The 21,091-nt window shown below is 39.5% G+C and overlaps 2 protein-coding genes across 4 annotated transcripts in view; one reads left to right on the top strand and one right to left on the bottom strand.

Annotated features, from left to right (window-relative positions):
• Nucleotides 1–12,969, top strand: part of LOC116300960 (uncharacterized) — a 40,881-nt gene extending 27,912 nt beyond the window's left edge. The window contains exons 3-7 of one of the 2 annotated variants that reach the window (XM_089033854.1): nucleotides 873–1,115; nucleotides 1,672–7,589; nucleotides 8,006–8,131; nucleotides 8,944–9,090; nucleotides 9,951–12,969. In XM_089033854.1, the coding sequence (XP_088889980.1) occupies nucleotides 873–1,115; nucleotides 1,672–7,589; nucleotides 8,006–8,131; nucleotides 8,944–9,090; nucleotides 9,951–10,065 (6,549 nt within the window). In that variant the 3' untranslated portion in view covers nucleotides 10,066–12,969. Of the gene's footprint in view, nucleotides 1–872; nucleotides 1,116–1,671; nucleotides 7,590–8,005; nucleotides 8,132–8,925; nucleotides 9,091–9,950 lie in introns of both variants that reach the window. The other variant, XM_089033853.1, reaches the window with a different exon arrangement.
• A 1,549-nt stretch (nucleotides 12,970–14,518) lies between these two features.
• LOC116300975 (nucleolar protein 9) lies at nucleotides 14,519–21,063 on the bottom strand. Of its 2 annotated transcripts, none has more exons than XM_031709958.2 (7): nucleotides 20,323–21,063; nucleotides 19,232–19,571; nucleotides 18,593–18,788; nucleotides 17,670–17,960; nucleotides 16,751–16,984; nucleotides 15,992–16,387; nucleotides 14,519–15,174 (listed from the first exon to the last, which is right to left on the bottom strand). In XM_031709958.2, exons 1-7 carry the CDS (start codon nucleotides 20,939–20,941, stop codon nucleotides 15,031–15,033), a joined length of 2,220 nt encoding a protein of 739 aa, XP_031565818.1. In that variant the 5' UTR covers nucleotides 20,942–21,063; the 3' UTR covers nucleotides 14,519–15,030. The 2 variants fall into 2 exon arrangements, with proteins under 2 accessions (XP_031565818.1, XP_031565817.1); XM_031709957.2 differs by having other exon boundaries at nucleotides 14,519–15,177; nucleotides 20,323–21,060.
• Between the last annotated feature and the right edge of the window lie 28 nt (nucleotides 21,064–21,091).

Below are 21,091 nucleotides of genomic sequence, written 5' to 3'. Positions count from 1 at the left end.
ATATTAGTGTGCTGCTAATGTGCCGCCTCTCAGCGAGGTGACCTGGGTTCGAGTCCTGCCAGGCTCAGTGTCGTATGTGAGTAGAGTTGTTTGTTGGTTCTCTCCTGTGCTTCGAGGGTTTTTCTCCGGGTTCTCCGGTTTTCCTCCCTCCACGATCTATTGGCTGCCTTATTAGCCGTACCCAGGTGTGCATGGTAAATGCATTAGAATGAGCTTTATGAACAACTTTCGTAACAGAATTGTTTTATGTCACGATTCCTTGTCATTTTCCGACCGCGTAAGATAGCACTTCATCTATACAATAACCACAGAGAGTAGGAAAATATTCTAAACTCATAAAATACTTTTACTTGATAATCCCCGCATTGACGCTATAAAGGCTTTTCGCCTTTCTTAATTGACGGCCCCTTACGACATCAATTAAGTTGGTGGTAATCATTGATGTCTGATGCCTAAATATCAATAATAGCCTATAGATCAGGTACATATTACGTCACTGCCGCCATCTTGGTTGACGACAACAAAGCGTTTTTCACTAGCTTCTCCTGCTAGATCAACCAACATGGCGGTTATTTCATATCCCAAGGGTTTTTGAGTCACATGATTGCACACATTCTATTTGAACGTATGTACATAAGTTGTTTTGGTTGATTGGTTGTTTGAATTGTTACCCAGAAACCTAGTGGATAATCCAACCAAACAAAGTGACCTGAAAAACTGAATGCTGATGTTTATGAACATTGCCTGCAATCAATCGCATTCGTTCATTTTTAGGTAGGGTTTTTGTGGTTATGAGGTAACGAGCAAAACTAAAAACAGTCTTCTCGGTGTTTTTCCTTTGGTTTTTTTTTTTTTTTTCTTTTTTTTTGAAGATACTCTGTGAAAGCAGTGGAAGAATCAACGTCGTATTCACAAGATTTCAAAATCCTAGCAGTGAAGATGCAAATGGACGATATTGTGATTTGCATAGTCAGTGTGACACGTTCCTGAAGATCTGTGTAGCTTCTCCAATACCACCTACTTCTTCTAGCTGTCCAACAAGGATCAGTAAGCTGAACACGGACTCCTTCACTATGAACGTAACCATAAACCCGCCACCATTTAATATTCTAACGGTAAGTAATATTTATAGAGCAGACGAGACAAAACTACTTGCCGCTTTTTTTCTTTCTCTCCCCATCCCCTCCATTTCGTTACAATTTTGTGCGCCTGGCAAGGTCTTTTTCTCACACCGGGTAAATAAGAAAGAAAATTGAAACACCGCGTAAAATAGTTTTTATTTTAGTTTTTTCATGTTACAAATTGTCATAAAAGTGTTTAAGTTATCTTCCAAACACACCCTGGAGTCCCAACTTAGTAGTAACCGCTACTTATTATCCTATTTCCTCTATCATCAAGACGGCAGAGAGAAAACAAATTGCTGAATATGTAATAATAGCGCTTGCCTCTCACCTATTCGACCCGGGTTCGAGTCCCGAGTAGAGTTTTTTGCTGGTTCTCTCCTTTGAAGGTTTTCCTCCAGGTTCACCAGTTTCCAACTTCTTAATTTACAATTGCAATTTCAGTTTATGAAGAGCCACTCTGTGGAAATGGCACTGCTAAATCATATTTGATGTATTTATAATTACATTTTTGTTCTTATTTTTTTATTTATTTTGCCATCAATTCTAGAGTCCATATGGATTTTACGTGGCAGCATGGGATGATGATACTACTTATGATGATCTGATCGATACGTTCTCTTATACCTTCACAAACCAACCAACACCTAATGGTACGATACCACCATGGACAAGTCGGTCAGTGAAAGGAAAAAGGAGAATATCTGTTAAATGTACTCTTGGCTTTAAGTACCGTATCTACTGTGATAGACATTACTATGGACCAAGATGTGACAAACACTGTCAATACACAGACTCTGATAACACTGGTCATTACAGATGTAACAACAATGGAGACAAGGTGTGCTTAACCAACTGGTATATACCACAGTTTAACTGTAAAAAATACTGCATCCCTCGTAATGACAGTAGAGGTCATTATCAATGTGATGGTAATGGAGATAAGGTGTGCTTAACACACTGGTATACAACACAGTCTAACTGTACAAAATACTGCATCCCTCGTAATGGCAGTAGAAGTCATTATCAATGTGATGGTAATGGAGACAAGGTGTGCTTAACCAACTGGTATGGCTTCAATTGTACTGTGTATTGCAAGGCTCGCTATGATAACGAGGGTCATTACGATTGTGATAAAAAAACTGGAGAGAAGGTCTGCAAAACAGGATGGTATGGACCGCTTACCGGCTGCAATTGTCGACCAAAAAATGACACCAATGGACATTTTACTTGTAACGCAACGACAGGAGCTAAAATATGTCTGCCAACCTGGTATGGACCATCGTGTAAAATACTGTGTGATAGGACAAAGGGTAACTATGAATGTAACGCAACGACGGGCAAGAAGATCTGTCACTCTGATTGGTATGGTTCGTTGTGTGACACCTACTGTAAACCGCGTAATAATAGCTCTGGTCACTACAACTGTAACACAACGACAGGAGCTAAAATATGTCTGCCAACCTGGTATGGACCATCGTGTAAAATACTGTGTGATAGGACAAAGGGTAACTACGAATGTAACGCAACGACGGGCAAGAAGATCTGTCACTCTGATTGGTATGGTTCGTTGTGTGACACCTACTGTAAACCGCGTAATAATAGCTCTGGTCACTACAACTGTAACACAACAACAGGAGCTAAAATATGTCTGCCAACCTGGTATGGACCATCGTGTAAAGTACTGTGTGACAGGACAAAGGGTAACTACGAATGTAACGCAACGACGGGCGAGAAGATCTGTCACTCTGATTGGTATGGAGCGTTGTGTGACACTAACTGCAAACCGCGTGATGATAGCTCTGGTCACTATAACTGTAATGCAACAACAGGAGCTAAAATATGTCTGCCAACCTGGTATGGACCATCTTGCAATACATTTTGTGAATCCAACATGGTCAACTATAAATGTGACGCAACGACAGGCGAGAAGATCTGTCACTCTTATTGGTATGGTTCGTTGTGTGACGCTTACTGCAAACCGCGAAATGATAGCTCTGGTCACTATAACTGTAACACAACAACAGGAGCTAAAATATGTCTGCCGACCTGGTATGGACAATCGTGTAAAGTACTGTGTGATAGGACAAAGGGTAACTATGAATGTAACGCAACGACGGGCGAGAAGATCTGTCACGTTGATTGGTATGGAACGTCGTGTGACGCTTACTGCAAACCGCGTAATAATAGCTCTGGTCACTATAACTGTAACACAACAACAGGAGCTAAAATATGTCTGCCAACCTGGTATGGACAATCGTGTAAAGTACTGTGTGATAGGACAAAGGGTAACTACGAATGTAACGAAACGACGGGCAAGAAGATCTGTCACTCTGATTGGTATGGTTCGTTGTGTGACACCTACTGTAAACCGCGTAATAATAGCTCTGGTCACTACAACTGTAACACAACAACAGGAGCTAAAATATGTCTGCCAACCTGGTATGGACCATCGTGTAAAGTACTGTGTGACAGGACAAAGGGTAACTACGAATGTAACGCAACGACGGGCAAGAAGATCTGTCACTCTGATTGGTATGGAGCGTTGTGTGACACTAACTGCAAACCGCGTGATGATAGCTCTGGTCACTATAACTGTAATGCAACAACAGGAGCTAAAATATGTCTGCCAACCTGGTATGGACCATCTTGCAATACATTTTGTGAATCCAACATGGTCAACTATAAATGTGACGCAACGACAGGCGAGAAGATCTGTCACTCTTATTGGTATGGTTCGTTGTGTGACGCTTACTGCAAACCGCGAAATGATAGCTCTGGTCACTATAACTGTAACACAACAACAGGAGCTAAAATATGTCTGCCGACCTGGTATGGACAATCGTGTAAAGTACTGTGTGATAGGACAAAGGGTAACTATGAATGTAACGCAACGACGGGCGAGAAGATCTGTCACGTTGATTGGTATGGAACGTCGTGTGACGCTTACTGCAAACCGCGTAATAATAGCTCTGGTCACTATAACTGTAACACAACAACAGGAGCTAAAATATGTCTGCCAACCTGGTATGGACAATCGTGTAAAGTACTGTGTGATAGGACAAAGGGTAACTATGAATGTAACGAAACGACGGGCGAGAAGATCTGTCACTCTGATTGGTATGGTTCGTTGTGTGACACCTACTGCAAACCACAAACAGGTGTCAATGGAAATTATAACTGCGACAACAAGACAGGCGCGGTTATATGCCTAGACAATTGGTATCGTGAAAACTGCACTAACTATTGCAAAAGCAGAAACGATTCCAGCGGGCATTACCTTTGTAACAATCATACGGGAGAGAAAATGTGTTATGATAACTGGTATGGGGCAAACTGTAACGTATTCTGCGTTCCACGCAATGATTCCAAAGGACACTATGTGTGCGATGTGAATGAGGGTAAGAAAGTATGCTACAATAGCTGGTATGGGCAGAACTGTAGGACATTCTGTAAACCGCAAGCAAATTTAGAAGGACATTATAATTGTGACAATAAAACTGGGTTTAAACATTGCTGGATGGATTACTATGGAGAGAACTGTTCAGTGCACTGTAAGGCCAGGAATGGACCAGAAGGTCATTATAACTGTAGTCCAGTCACTGGATCGAAAGTGTGTTATCCTAACTGGTATGGAAAGAACTGTACGGTGTATTGTATGGCCAGGAATGGACCAGAAGGTCATTATAACTGTAGTCCAGTCACTGGATCGAAAGTGTGTCATCCTAACTGTTATGGAAAGAACTGTACGGTGTATTGTATGGCCAGGAATGGACCAGAAGGTCATTATAACTGTAGTCCAGTGACTGGATCCAAAGTGTGTCATCCTAACTGGTATGGAGAGAACTGTATGGTGTATTGTATGGCCAGGAATGGACCAGAAGGTCATTATAACTGTAGTACAGTCACTGGATCGAAAGTGTGTCATCCTAACTGGTATGGAGAGACCTGTATGGTGTATTGTATGGCCAGGAATGGACCAGAAGGTCATTATAACTGTAGTACAGTCACTGGATCCAAAGTGTGTCATCGTAACTGGTATGGAAAGAACTGTACGGTGTATTGTATGGCCAGGAATGGACCAGAAGGTCATTATAACTGTAGTACAGTCACTGGATCCAAAGTTTGTCATCTTAACTGGTATGGAAAGAACTGTACGGTGTATTGTATGGCCAGGAATGGACCAGAAGGTCATTATAACTGTAGTTCAGTCACTGGATCCAAAGTGTGTCATCGTAACTGGTATGGAGAGAACTGTATGGTGTATTGTATAGCCAGGAATGGACCAGAAGGTCATTATAACTGTAGTCCAGTCACTGGATCGAAAGTGTGTCATCGTAACTGGTATGGAAAGAACTGTACGGTGTATTGTATGGCCAGGAATGGACCAGAAGGTCATTATAACTGTAGTCCAGTCATTGGATCCAAAGTGTGTCATCGTAACTGGTATGGAAAGAACTGTACGGTGTATTGTATGGCCAGGAATGGACCAGAAGGTCATTATAACTGTAGTTCAGTCACTGGATCCAAAGTGTGTCATCCTAACTGGTATGGAGAGAACTGTATGGTGTATTGTATGGCCAGGAATGGACCAGAAGGTCATTATAACTGTAGTACAGTCACTGGATCGAAAGTGTGTCATCCTAACTGGTATGGAGAGACCTGTATGGTGTATTGTATGGCCAGGAATGGACCAGAAGGTCATTATAACTGTAGTCCAGTCACTGGATCCAAAGTGTGTCATCCTAACTGGTATGGAAAGAACTGTACGGTGTATTGTATGGCCAGGAATGGACCAGAAGGTCATTATAACTGTAGTCCAGTCACTGGATCCAAAATGTGTCATCGTAACTGGTATGGAGAGAACTGTATGGTGTATTGTATGGCCAGGAATGGACCAGAAGGTCATTATAACTGTAGTCCATTAACTGGATCGAAAGTGTGTCATCCTAACTGGTATGGAGAGACCTGTATGGTGTATTGTATGGCCAGGAATGGACCAGAAGGTCATTATAACTGTAGTACAGTCACTGGATCGAAAGTGTGTCATCCTAACTGGTATGGAAAGAACTGTACGGTGTATTGTATGGCCAGGAATGGACCAGAAGGTCATTATAACTGTAGTCCAGTCACTGGATCCAAAATGTGTCATCGTAACTGGTATGGAGAGAACTGTATGGTGTATTGTATAGCCAGGAATGGACCAGAAGGTCATTATAACTGTAGTCCATTAACTGGATCGAAAGTGTGTCATCCTAACTGGTATGGAAAGAACTGTACGGTGTATTGTATGGCCAGGAATGGACCAGAAGGTCATTATAACTGTAGTCCAGTCACTGGATCCAAAGTGTGTCATCCTAACTGGTATGGAAAGAACTGTACGGTGTATTGTATGGCTAGGAATGGACCAGAAGGTCATTATAACTGTAGTCCATTAACTGGATCCAAAGTGTGTCATTCTTACTGGTATGGAAAGAACTGCCAGAATTTCTGCAAGGAAAAGAACGATGAACAAGGACATTACAGATGTAATCATACATCGGGGGAAAAGATTTGTTTACAAGGCTGGTCTGGAGGCAATTGCACCACTTTAGCGCTATCGTCCTCCCAAATATTACAATCTACACAACAGTTACTACCTTTAATTTCAACATCAACAGAAGCAGCAGCATCAGCAACAGTTTCTCTATCATCATCATTTGCCTGGTCAATTCCAGCTTCATCATTATCATCATCTTCTGTTATTTCTTTAAGTATATCATCATCTTTAATGAAGAGCTCTTCCTCAAGCCTGTATTCAGTTTCCTCTAGTTTGCCATACACACTTTTCCCAGCTAGCTTCTCAAGTACATCGTTGGTGCATATACCCACATCGTCTTCTGTTGAGTCATTCAGAACCTCATCGTCGTCTGTCAGGAGTGTTCCTTCGAGTGCCTATTCTGCTACCCCTAGTATGCCATCTATCCGTTACTCAGCTAGTTCCTTTGGTGTGCTTCATCATTCGTCCTCTTCGTTGTCGGTCAGGAGTGTTTCTTCGAGTGCCTATTCTGCTACCCCTAGTATGCCATCTATTCGTTACTCAGCTAGTTCCTTTGGTGTGCTTCATCATTCGTCCTCCTCTGTACAGTGGTCTCCATCCCCAAGCTCATCAAGCCTTGCCCAAGCATCATCCAGCATCGACAGCACGCCTCCTCTGACCACCTCACCAATTCAATCTAGCAGAGCGAAGACTGACCATCCAAGTATCAGTATGGTGTCCACAGGAACACCGCTATCCAGTAGTGTCTCTCTTGCATCCAACAGTAGCATTGTCCCACCGGAAGTAAACTTACCGAGTTGGAGTGAAAGTGCAAAACAATGGATCTTGAACACGTGGAAAGAACCTCTAGGAAAAGCTGGTGTCGCTCTTATTATCCTCCTGTTGATTGTTATCATCGTTTTAATTATTCTGGCTCGCAGAAACAGAAGGTAAACTTGATCAGAATATAACCTTCCAAATGTTATCTAAACCCTGAAACAAACTAACTCTGGGCTGACCAAAGTCAGGGCAACGGCTAACTCACTGTATAACCTTCCCACGGTTTCTTTCTTTCTACTGACGTCATTTTCGGTCTATGGAACTTGATCACACGACGCCATGTTTTTTCCCATGACAATACTAAAAACCTTTGCTTAGACCCATGTAATATCGTACTTGAACACTAGAATGTAAGGCCACACAGCTAAAATTCTATTGTTCCAGCCTTGGCATGCAGCTACGTGATAAAGGTCAAAAGAAAATATCAAGTTTTCAATATGGAAAAGCGAGACGGTTTTTGGAAGTTCAGGGACAAGTGATAATAAAATCTGACAATAAAATCTGATTTGTTTTTCTGTTTATACAGGCGCAAGACTCGACAAAGAAAGGCTCTTAATGGGGCTTATAGTATCGATTTCAATGCCTGTGTTCCGTTAAGCGATGCCGATGGCTTTGATGAAATGAAGCTTATTTCTCCGTCCAACAGAAAGCGGTAAGAGTAATACAATGACTCATAAATAGATTTTGTATGTTAAACTGATTTGAATTACTATTTTTTCATAGTAAAAGCGCAAACTATACATCCGTGAAATAGCACAAAAACTAAATAGCACTAAACACACCTATTTCTTTGTTTTCAATTGTTTCATTGATGATATTTTGTACTAATTATACCATACTTTTTCATGGATATATGGTTGGCACTCTAGTAGCTTTTAGACTACTATTTACAGAGAACTCTATTTTATTTGAAAAAGTATCTGCTATTTCCCCATTCCCCTTTCTTTAATCAGCCTTGAAAAGGGAATGTTACCACACAGGGTTCCTATTTTTGGTTGTTTCAATTTGACCTCCTTGTTTATTTCTCAAATAAAATACAGTATTCACGTAAAAAAAACAACAGGGAACATACACCTATTTCAGGAATCTTTGTCGCACCAAAAGCCTCAAACAACAAGCCAAGACCGCAGAGAACGCCGGTACTTTTAGCTGTAATTAGTTCATTCATGGTGCATTTTCATTTATTGACTTCACTAATTGCTCCAAGCAAGGCTGCTTGAGATGATAATTAGTGGAGAGCTACCGACGTTCTCTGGAGCCTTGGCTTGTTACTTGATGCTCTTGGTGCGACAACGTTTTTCAAAATAGGTGTATATTGTAGAGTAGTGCTTTGCTGGATTCAAAAAACCATGCCCCCCCCCCCCCCCCCAACACACTACTTAACCCCCCTCCCCCGTTCCCCAGGTCTATCACAAAGTATAATGGTTTCTTCTGGCATTAAAAAAGGCTTCTCCATGATTGTAGTGCCACTTCTCCCACTGAGATACAAGTAGAGGGTATATTAAGCGCATCCAACCCATTCTATGACGACAGAAGTAGATTTTTGAAACTTAATGACGCGGATGACGCCGAGGAAGAGGAAGGTGATATGAATAATAGTGGAAGAAAAAGGTAAGTAGCATTGTACGACTAACCTAGAAGTTTTCAAGTGAGCCAGGAAATCACGGCTTGCAGAAAATACAGCACTTACATTAGCCGAGGTTGAGGGGAAAAGCTGGGTCGAGTTCGTATTGCAGTGCATTGTGGGGCTGTCTTAAGAAATAGAATAACGAAATAGACGCCATCACATGCAACAAAAACCTTCAGAGTTGATTATTGCTTCTGTGCTTTGAGAATATACTTCTGTTTCTCCATTTTTAAATTTTTTTTTCTCCATAAAAATAACCTTCTAAATTCCAGTTCTATCTGGCGTCGAACACTTTTAAATAGATATGAGCAAGAGAAAATGAACTAAGAGAAGGAATCCCCGTGCCCTATCATGTGTACACTTTGATGCTATTTTTAGAATCATTGATGCTATTTTTAATTCGTTACCCGCGCGATAATCATGCTTCCCTTTAATGCCTCGTTTTAGGACACGAAAAGCGCCTTATTTCGCTACGTCCACGACAAAAACACAGGCTTTTGTTTACTGCAAGCCGCCTACCCTCAAGAAATCAACCAATCAGGTTATTCGCTCAAAATATCTCAAGCTAAAAATAGCATCAAACTGTGCACATGATGGTTACAATGCTATATAGGCATATATATAGGGGGGATTCCTTCTCTTAGTTCATGTTCTCTTGATATGAGTATCTGTCTTGGAATCCATCCCCGAGTAATCGACTTAAAACAAATTCAAAACTTAAATTAGTCATATTCTACTAATACTGAGCTAATACTGAACTTATACTGTAAGAAAGCCAAGAGATTTCTTTCTAACTCTCCCGAGAAAACAAACCACAAAGATTGTTTAATTTTTTCATTTTTAGCAAACGTAAACCAGAGGGACAAGAAAGAAAGACGCGTAGCGTCAGTAACCCTTTCTATCACGACGACAACAAATACTTGAAACTGGAAGGAAACATCATTGAATCTAATGTGTAACGAACCGCAAGTATTAACAGGATCCTGTCTTGCACAAGGTCTATTAACCTCTCAAGAATCGGGAGTGGGGGGGGGATCTCTCTTGCGACTTGATATGGAATTTCACCTCCACCCTTTGGGTAAGATAAAGTAAAATCCCCCCCCCCCTCTCTCCCTCCCTCTCTCCCTCCCACATCAGCCTAATTTAATCCCCATTTTTTGTTATCCAAATATGTATATATACATACGACTATTATGACGATTTTAGGGTACTTTCACCACGATAAATAATGCTTATAATAAATAGTATTTTAAATACATCCATAATCATCCAAAACGTAGATTTCAGCAACCTACGCCACACGTCTGAGTTTGTTCTAGCTTCCGTCAACCTGTAAAATGTACTAACTCTGAGAGTTTAAATTTGATGGATGGAAGGCCGAACACTGACGCGCCGCGTCTGCTGTGGTATTGGACGCAGAAACATGAATAGCGGTCCAAAGGAGCTGTTTTATTAGGCAATTTTTCTCAGTAGCATCTTCTCTCTAAAGAACAGAACCTTGAGAGTTATTAGGGGACTGTGCTTAAAGCCCCGTTTACACTGGCGATTTTTGCGGCGATTTTTGTGGCAATTTTCGGAAATATGAAATCCTTTGTCTCATCCTTCAAAAGAGACATTCAAAAAAACCTTGGTATCCTGAAAAAAACTTTACAAGTAAATTCTTTACCATTATTTGTTATGGGCAAAATCGCAAAAAAATCGCAGCAAAAATCGCTAGTGCAAACGGGGCTTAAAGATAGGTTGCCTTGGAGATTACAGCCACTGATCTGGTCTCACGAACGACCTAATTTTTGAGGATACAGCTATTTTAAACAACGCTGAATACTGAATACTGCAAACTAAAAAGTGTATTCCCAAATCGAAAAGTAAAAACTTTTTTAGACAATATTACATGAAACCCAAAATTCATTTTATCTGAAACAATATACTGGCTTCATGCGTCAGAAAGGAAATCGCTGTATATTTAGTCTTTATTTCAAAATTAACGATACCCACAATGCCCTTTGGTCTTGACCATATGTTCATTATGCAGTATTCAGTATTCAACATTTTTGAAAAAGCTGTATATACGGTTCATCATTTACAATCATCCTCTTCGTCTTAGAATATTTGTTGAAAAATAACATTTTATTTTTCGAGAAATTTTTTTTTAGTCATTAATATAAAGTTCACTATTTAGAATATAATTATCTAGTTCTAACGTAAGATAAGCTGGTCTTAACTTTAGATGTTATTGACTCTGTAGTTTAATATTTGTTCGTAGTATTTAGATTTTGTATTTAGTATTTAGAAGGCATGAAGTTAGTGATTGTGCTCCCCTTTTGAAATAGTTTTAGTAAACTAACAAACAAACTAGTAGTCTCCTATGGAGCCGCTATTTAAGTGTCGTCATGCAACGCTCTCACACCTAAGTAGCTAAATTATACTGCGAATTTTGATTGATTCGTAGAAGAATCCACTAAGTGATTCAATTGGGTGATGGAAAACCCCACGTAAGTGATGTGCATTACAACACAAATTGATATGCATTATAACGCGAATTTGGATTGGTTCAACTAAATGATATGCATTATAACACAATTTTTGATTGGTTCGCGGAATAACCCGCTAAAGTGATAGTAAGCCATACTACCATAGCTTTTCAACTCCTACGTTTTACATTTTAATAATTTGGCAATAATCTATTAGGGATTATCAGAGAAATCTGGGTTTATCCTGCGTCGTCTCTAATTGAATGATAATATGTCGTCTAACTCTATCAATTCTTATTTCTTACATGATGAAGATGATGTAATGACATTTTCGGCAAAACAATAAATATGTAAAAATTGAATAACAATCGATAGGTCACATGCATTACAGCATCATTTACTTCCACTACCAGAATCCCTTGCACACTTTCTTTGTTCGTTAATTAGTAGCAATTGTCTTACCATTCTCATGAGGAAATAAAGATTTAAATAAGAAAGAAAATTTGCAAAGCATTTTGGTAGTGGTAGTCAAATGACGCCATCATGCAAACGGCCTTTGATATTTTGAAAATCATTCATTATGATTTCTGGTTGACTCGCTCTTGCCTTGATACATATATTAGTGAGCGCTACGCCGCTGTTTGAACTGGATGGAAATCAAAATTAATATAAGATGTGTATTATGGTTAATACCTACTTTATATTATTTTACTTAATATAACCCGTGAAATAGGCGCAGGAACCCCAAGTGTCCGTAATATCAAACTATAAGTTTTTTCGTACGACTGTGAAAAGCTCGTGACACTAACGCGTTCGTGACACGGCAAGGGCATACGCCAGACCAATCACATGGCGAGATAATTTCCTCTCCATCCAATCAAATACCCGAAACATGACAATAGCACGGGGTAGAAACGGTCACGCAAAGGTCAGGCATTGCCAGGCCAATCGCATTGCGCGAGAAAAAAATCAGCCAATCAAAATTATAAATGAAAAAAAAAACAACCACCACGGCACAGCACGGTTACGTCACTGTTCTTTTCACAGTCATAAGAAAACTGCTCAAATAGCAAATGCGTATCACCCTGGCGTCCTTTTGAAATGTTATTAGTTTTTAGAGTTATTAGCTCATAAACACGAGAGAAGCGTAGGAGCCAGAGTAATTATTGAAGAGCGTTAGAACTCAGTTATTTCATATCTTGAAATTTATATTAGCATCTATTTCACGGGTTAAATGGAAGCGCTTTAAATATATTTTATTAGTTTCATATTAAATGATGACAAGGCATCTGGTAGACAAGATGTTACAAATTCTAAAGACATAATTTAAAGGAATATATCTTATCTGATTGTACAATAATTATTGAAGAATAAATCTATCTCGTAATTGTATGTGCGGATGCATTCTTTTAAAATCCCGCAGGAATCCCTCGATTTAGATGCGCAGTAAACGTGCGCGCAACATTACGAGAATGCTTCAAAGCAGAGTTCCCAGAGCCTGCATTTTCTTCTGGCCTGCAGCGAAGAACCGAGGGCTCTGGCATAATCCATTTTTTGAGACCAGGATTTCTTGGACTTCCGGTTCAAAAGCGCATGCGTTCAAAGACTTGCCGAAAATTAAAAATACTTTCCCGATTTATAAGTTTTTTCTATGATCTTTACTTTGATTTTTACTTCGATTTTTGCTTTGATTTAATTTTTAATTTGATTATTTTGATCGGTTATATATCTCTTTTTCGAAAATAGCGCATGCGCCAAAAATGGATTATGCCAGAGCCCTCGTTCTTCGCTGCAGGCCAGAAGAAACGCAGGCTCTGGGTACGAGATTGGGCTCTAGGGTCGATCGTATTTTTTTCAGAGCCGTTTTTCTCCAGAAAACGAAACAGTCTGGGTTAACCCAAGGTACTATTATTTTGACTGGTACTCGTTATGGTATGGCTCTTGTAGTTCAATTCTAAGCGCACGCACATTTTGGTGATTCAACGACTGGCGCGCAACCGTTAACTTGGTCCAGCAATAACAAGGTATTACAAATGAAGTCTTGAAAATATGAATAAATTGGCTGTTTGTCGCTTATGATGCAAACTAGGTAAAAATACTGGTACCTCTTTTGAGGAATTTACTTATCAAATGTAGAATCAATAGACCGGGGTTTTTTTCAAAATTCGAAAATGCTGGGTCACACGCGAAAACCATTCATGACATCGTGCGCGTGCTCACACAGATAACATTGTTTACTGTGATGTCATGCCAACATCGCCCGCAAAACGCACAAGGAAAGAAAATGTAAAACACGAAGAGATAGAAGTTTATGACAATGAACTCAAATGATTCAAATCCTGGAAAAATTATCTGTGAACAGCGCCACCAATGTGTCGTTAAACCAACGACGAACAACATTCCGACAAACAATGCCAGTGTTAACGGCGCCATTCAAGTTAAAAAACAAAACTTCAACAACAAAGGTGAACAAAACTTTCAACTCGTTCGTTTACTCACCACGAATCCAGCTGCTGCCTTACCTGCGATTTTTTCACCCAGCGGCAAGTACGAGCAGAGAAGAGCCAAGATGGCGCCTATCAGAGAACAAAGAACTACGCCTGTGCAAACACAGCAACCGCTTGGATACGTACAAGTCCCGTTCAATGCGTCGGCTCATAACGTGATAAGGACAGCTGCTGGTCAGTTTTTTGTTAGTCTGCCTGTACAAGCTGAGAGTTATCCGTACTTATATGCAACGGAGGATGAGATAGATAAGAAAGGGTCGTGTCGTGATGGACTAGGATGCTTTGACCTACAGTCTATCCTACCAATAGACTGCCAATTGAATACCTTCAATGAATAAATCAAATAATATGTAAGAAGTAAATATAGGATCATAATTTCAAATAGTGACTTCCATTGCATAGGAGATTGTAACTAGTAGATAATAAATAATGAATAAGTGTGATTGCAATTTATTTTAGCTTGTTTCTCAGCTCAAACGATAGGCATTCAATAGCTGACTCGCACTGCCCGTCAAGTGATGTCGACTTCAGCTCAACATAACGCACAATAGGCATTTGCAGGAAATAATCACATAACAGTTACTGGATGGCATAAAAATCGGACTTACAGTGTAGTTTACTTAAATAACTTTTTGCTGGATTACTTATATCTAAAACCTTTTTTAAATATTTTTTTCCTCTTAAGTTTTTTTGAATTCAAGATACGAAGAAATTTAACGCGTGTTTGCTATCCAACAGTCTTTCCATAGGGACCTTTGGCTGAATTGATTCGTTATCAAAGTGTTAAATCAGCACATAACTGTTTGGTGCAAAGGATCTTTTCATGATCTTATTGGAGGACACGTTTCTTTCCACGGTCTAGAGAGAGAGGTTAGGAAAATAAATGACAACCACACAATTGTAAACGAGCTTTTTTATGCATTGGCAGGATACAATAATCTTAAAATCATTTCTTCTTCTTCTTCTTTGGGTGGGTACCATCATCTGTAGTATTTTTGTTTCCTTTCAGTGTCCTCTTGGCTTTGAATATCATATCTATATCGTCATCTTCTTTTTGTCTTTGATGAGCCTTTGCTCGCTTCGATGCAACCTTCTGTCAAAAGAAAAAAATCATAGGGCTTTCCTTTAAGTTTTCTTTCAGACATCGTTTAAACAGGGTTCGTGCTGAGGTAACCACTTTTTAAAATATTCAAGGTCTATTCAAGGAGTATACAAGGACCCAAAAATGAAATTTCAAGGAGTATGTTCAGCTAAATTGCCAAGGTTTTACACAGTGGTTGCACATGGCCGACATTCAGATTTTCCAATCTTTCTGACTAGATCTATTTCAGAACCATGCAAATAATGATCAAAGCAAAAATTCAAGGAGTTTCGCTAACATCATAAAATTCAAGAGCTTTTCAAGTGCCCTTGAAAACGTGAATTAAATTCAAGGAGTTTTCAAGGAGTTTAAGGAGATGCACGAACCCTGTTTAAAGATATAGAAGGATAGTGCATGGGAATTTTGAAGGAAAAACTACCGGAAGGTAGTCAAGAAGCCTTTGGATTGCCTTCAACTCTATGATGAATACAAATGTCAAGGCTACAAAAAAATCCATTGCTAAGATATTTTCAATTCCACAGCGACTCGAGGCCAAAACTACCAAAAGAGTGGCTGGAATTTTTTTCATTGGATAACGGTGCTCGATTCATTTTACGGGTTACATTCCTTCCCCTTTCCATAACTACACAACCAACACAGCCCAATGCAAGACCTCTGGGAGTTTTGCTTCCATCAATTCTTTGATTGCACTTTACGTCATCGTCATCTCAGAGCGTTGGAAATTTGATCGACGCAAGCGAAAAATCTTGACGTCTCAAATCAAAGCTAGTCGTTTATTTATGAAGATGGGGGAATAATACTGTACCTCGGTGTTGGGGTCTTCAAGATTCTTGGCTGTATCAAACCCTAACACAGCCATTTCAGCAGCGTAGGATTTGACAACACATCGTTCTTGTTGTTCCTCCTTCATTCCTTTCGCCTTTTTTTTCTTTTTTTCTTCTTGATGGATAATCTCGTCAAAAATCTGCCTCTTCTTATTTGCTTTTTCTTCCCTCTGGATCCAGTCACCTTTCTTCCTTTTAAATTGTTCAAGGCCGCATTTCTTTATTACCTTACTGCCAAAGAAATCCTTGGTAAGCTTGTGTTCATCTTGGAGTAGTTCTTGTAGGATAAGTTCTTTGTGTGATATGTCTACATGAATCCAGCATGTTTCCACGACATGACTGGCTTGTTTGTCACAAGAAAGCTTCGCGAATTCACCCTTAACGTAAAATTATTTAAAATTAGTTTGAAAGGAGAAAATTACAGAGCACAAGTAGGGAAAGAGTTTCTCAGGTGGGGAACACAAGCACAAGTGGGGAAAGCATTTTGTCTTTGCTCACACCTGTGAGAGAAGAGCTGCACTGAGTTTGTGTATGTTGCTGATGCTTGTACTTGTGTGTTGTAGACTAAGTTATGCATTGCTCATTAACAGCAGTTGACTTTCCTCGCACCTGTTAGAAAAGAGCTGCATTGAGTCTGTGTATGTTGCTGATGCTCATACTTGTGTTATAGACAAGTTGTGCATTGTTCATTAACAGCTGGTGTCTTTCCTCTATTTAGTAAATTCAAGTTTCAACATTACCTTCAGCTTTTCACATAGGCTGTGTTTCTTTTTCTCTTTAACTGTTTTGCTAATAAAGAATGCCTCTGCCGTTCTGGATCCCATTGGATCTTGACAGATTCTCAAAAGCTCTTCTATGCTCATGCCAAGAAGACTGTCTACAAACACCTTTGGATCTTGAAATTCGAGAAGCGTTTTCAGTAGCACAGATCCGTGAAAGTTGATGTTCTTTAATCTTGGTAGTTCCTTTTTAATCTAGAAATTTCAAATTAAACAAGTTGAAGAAATTTTAGTAAATGCCAAAAAAAAAAAAAAGAAAAAAGAAAAGAAAAGAAAAAAACATGAACAAACAAAGCTAACAAAAAAATAAACAGAAAGCACTTGTCTTCTTTTTTAAGTTTTTATTTTGGTTGGTTTTGCTGTGTTAGGCAGCACAAAGATGGAAGGTATGTAGAGCAATTTTTTTTCATACCATCCCCAGATTTTTCTCAAGGAAATGATGGATTGGGGACAGGGGCAGATATGGGATAGTTTTAGGAGGGGGGTACAAATTGTCAGCTCATCTAGGGGGTGCACATCTCCTGTACCCCTCCCATGGACCTGCCCCTAGGGGAAGTCTGTATTAAACATGTAACATGTAACATTTTCCATAATAAAAAAACATGCAACCAAAATCAGCAGATACTACAACCGCGACCACCTAGATAAATTAGTATCATTAACCAATCATATTGCGGCATTTAGTTCAATATTTTTAACAAGCCAATCAGATAGCACATTGATGTAATAAGAGCGTGAGAACGTGATAATCTGATTGGTTAACACTGTTATCAGTTCAATTTCTGTCTAGTTTACTGTTATCTGATTGGTCAGTAATATTCAAGAGGTCCCGGTTAGTGTGTCTGCACAGTAAATATGACTTTAAAATCTCAAACCATACCTCAGATTTTTCTGTTTGCTCATCTTTATTCTCTTCATCTGTTTGTTTGCTCTTATCATCATCTTCTCCAAAGAATATATCATGTGTTGTCATAGACAAGAGAAGAGTCGAGGAAGACTTTTTTTCTTTTTTTCCAGTGCAGTGGAAAGCCTCAAGTATTGCTCGCTGTAGGTCTTGCTGCTTTACTTCAAGTCTTACACATAATTCAGCCATTCTGGCAACCACACCATCATGACCTGCTGAGAATAACTCCTCCATTTCACCAAGTAGTTCATCAAGCATTTGCTCACCCTAAGAAAAATAATGGTCAGTAGAGCTCATGGTATTCAGTTATGGGGGTAGAGCAATATCTACTCTCCATGGTAGGGTTAGTAGTGGTATCATCTCATGAGGGTAGAATAATATCTTTACTCTCCAGGGTAGGGTCAGTAGTGGTATCATGTCATGGGGGTAGAGCAATATCTACTCTCCATGGTAGGGCAAGTAGTGGTATCATCTCATGAGGGTAGAATAATATCTCTACTCTCAAGGGTAGGGTCAGTAGTGATGTTTTTTTCCATTGCAAACTCAGGTTCTAAATGGCTTTCTAAAGGCGAGCAAGACTTGTAAAACTTAGCTCCTCATTAATATTTATCAGCTTGGCGGAGGCTTTGATAGACAAGTTATCATTTGAATAGACCTCCTTGGCTCGGCGTAATGTTGTCCCATTTCAGACCACGTGTCATTCCCTTGAGAATAATATTCTTTGTTTGAGTTGTATCGATATTCATGTGTCTTCTCATGTGCAACCGAACGCAAACCTTAAGCAAAGAAATGATACTCTAGGGAATGACACGTCTTCTGAAATGTCAGAGCCGAGGAGGTCTATTTTCAGCAATGAGCAAGTCTAGAGGAAGAGTGAGGGTAAGACATTATCTACTCACCAGAGTAGGGTCAGTTGTGCTTGCCAGTAGATGTTGTACAAGGTAGTTAGATACATGATGTAATGCTAGTGTCTCTAAGTGACCTTTAAAGTAATTCTTATAAAGCTTCTTGTGTCCTTTTGGTGAGATTACGTGTAGAATCTTCTCTACCAGATGACTACCAACATCATGAGAAAAAAGTGAAGGAATTTGATACCTGAAATATATTCAAACACAATTCTATTATTATTATACATGTAATGAAATACGTACACTATAGGAAATGCCTTCCAACATTATGAACATAAAGCAAAAAATTAGGGATTTAGTACAAGGGGTCTATAGACATGAGAGACATTTTTTTAGGCCAGTATGACACAAAGTAAGACAAAAGAAAACAATGCACTTCAGGGCTAACAAAACAGTCGGTCATCCGACAATGTCAAACCAGAATCGGAACTTGTCTGGTCAAATCTTTACTTTCAGTCATTTTGACCATTGAGCCAGAAACGAGTTATGACCGAGCTAAAAATAAATGGGCTGGTCATCAGGACTTACAACTGACAGAACAATTTTTTACGCCCTGGGAATTAGTGTCTACTACTACGTGCCAAATAAAATCACTCTATTAAAGTAGTAAGACATGTAATTTGCATTTACTTCTTATTTCCATTGTCATCATAATTCTCTCCCTTGTTATTGTTCCCTTCAAGTTCTTCCATTTCATCTTCCATTTCATCTTCCATTTTTTCAGTTTCATTAAACTCCACTTGGTTCATAATCTTCTTACAAAGCTTCGAGCAGAGCTTGGGATTCTTTTGATGGAGAACAAGTAAAAGAGTCTGTAACACAGGACAACTGAGATGGCTGAAAACTAGTTTCTTCAAATCCATTTCCATCATCTTCAGGGATAGTCTTTCAAGCATTGATATAAAGCTGTCTGGCACAGCAATGGTTTGAGATGCAGTGACCGCTTCGGTAAATCCAAAGGCTTGTCCAACTAAGAAATAAATGGAAAACACTCAAGATGAGATGGACATACTATAAATAAGATTCTAGTATATGTTCAGGGACTGTGGAGATCTGGGAGGAAAAACGGGGCACACTATTTTAGCCTCAATTTCAAGAGGGGCATTCCCCTAGGCCCCAGATTCACCCCATCTTTTCCACTTTCATAAAGTTTCCTCAACCACACTACTACAACAGTTCAATCACTATTAACAACACCCAACACTCAACTAACATGATAATTTTTCACAGAGGCTGGAGGAAAACTGGAAAACCCAGTAAAAAAACTTGCAAGGAACAGAACAACACTTCAAACAAACTCAATTCACATAAAGTTCAGACAAGAATCAAACCAATAAGCACACTGTGGTGAAAGACAGTGATGGAGGAGCACCTGCCATCCACCATTGTTGGTTTGCACTCATTCACAAGAGAATAAGATAACAAAAGACACAGTGGTCATGTTGGATGATGCAACAAGACATGGCAGCCATGTTGGATGATGTAACAAACCACCATGTTGGATGATGTAAAAAAAGACATGGCACCATGTTGGATGATGTGGAAAAAAAAAACATGGCAGCCATGTTGGATGACTAAAAAAAGACATGGCAGCCATGTTGGATGATGTAAAAAAGACATGGCGGCCATGTAACAAAAGAGGTGTTAAATTCATCCAACATGGCGGCTGTGAAAACCAGCAATCTTTGCAAACGTTCAATATTAATCAATATTAATCTTACCTGGTTTCACTCTCCCAACTTTTTTGTCATGCATCTTAAATGCCTTTCCCCTGCAACCCCTGGAGTTCCTACTTCTTTGCACATCATCAGCAACACGAACACCAGCCAGTACTTCGAACACAGCACGAACAACATGCGATCCGTAGGTATTCTCTATCAAGTCACTCAAATTATCCTCAACAAAAGTACAGTAAGATAAAAACAATTCCTCCATAGATAAACTTTCTTCTTCCTTCTTGTCTACCTCCTTTACTTTAATACGTTCAGCGCGAATCGTTCTTGGGACCAAGTTAACTAAATTCTGCGTGACGTGACTACCAAACCTGTCACAAGTTACGACTTCGTAACTATTTGATAAGTTATTCCAGATTTTCTTTAGCTGTGCATCGTTTAAGTGGTTCAAAAGCCTCTCTAATACCCTGCTCATGGCTTGATCACAAGCGAGAAGGAGCTCGTGATCCTCGACTTGCGTAAAGACATTTTCAACGAAGAGTTTCTTAGATTCTTCGTCTTCAAAGTCGTCATCTTCGATGACACTTTCGACGCGTTTGAAATAACTCAAAGTATCTTCATCGAGTTTGCTCTTTGAGCTTGTTTCCTTGTTTTCTGTATCAGCCATATTTTAATGCAAGAAATGATCCAGATCGGGAAAAAAACCAAGGTAAATCTTCGAGAATTTATAAAAATTTATCCAAGTTCGTCCGCCATTTTGAAACCATGTGGAAATATTAGAACCCAGGCTACTTTCGAATAGCATTCCGCTGACTCA

This window comes from Actinia tenebrosa, unplaced genomic scaffold (assembly GCF_029948245.1).
Source record: "Actinia tenebrosa isolate PJP-AT-01 unplaced genomic scaffold, QUT_ActTen_1.0 PGA_scaffold2__45_contigs__length_23673736, whole genome shotgun sequence".
In the NCBI taxonomy this organism is placed as follows: Eukaryota; Metazoa; Cnidaria; class Anthozoa; order Actiniaria; family Actiniidae; genus Actinia; species Actinia tenebrosa.
This window is presented reverse-complemented; position numbering and strand designations above follow the sequence as displayed.

What these genes read in the sequence shown, in the direction of transcription:
- LOC116300975 (XM_031709957.2), bottom strand. Translation starts at nt 20,941, where the DNA reads ATGGCTGATACAGAAAACAAGGAAACAAGCTCAAAGAGCAAACTCGAT. An exon ending in AGTTGGGAGAGTGAAACCAG is followed by an intron (nt 19,572 to 20,322) that starts GTAAGATTAATA and finishes TTTATTTCTTAG; the next exon opens with TTGGACAAGCCTTTGGATTT. An exon ending in GCACAACTGACCCTACTCTG is followed by an intron (nt 17,961 to 18,592) that starts GTGAGTAGATAA and finishes TATTTTTCTTAG; the next exon opens with GGTGAGCAAATGCTTGATGA.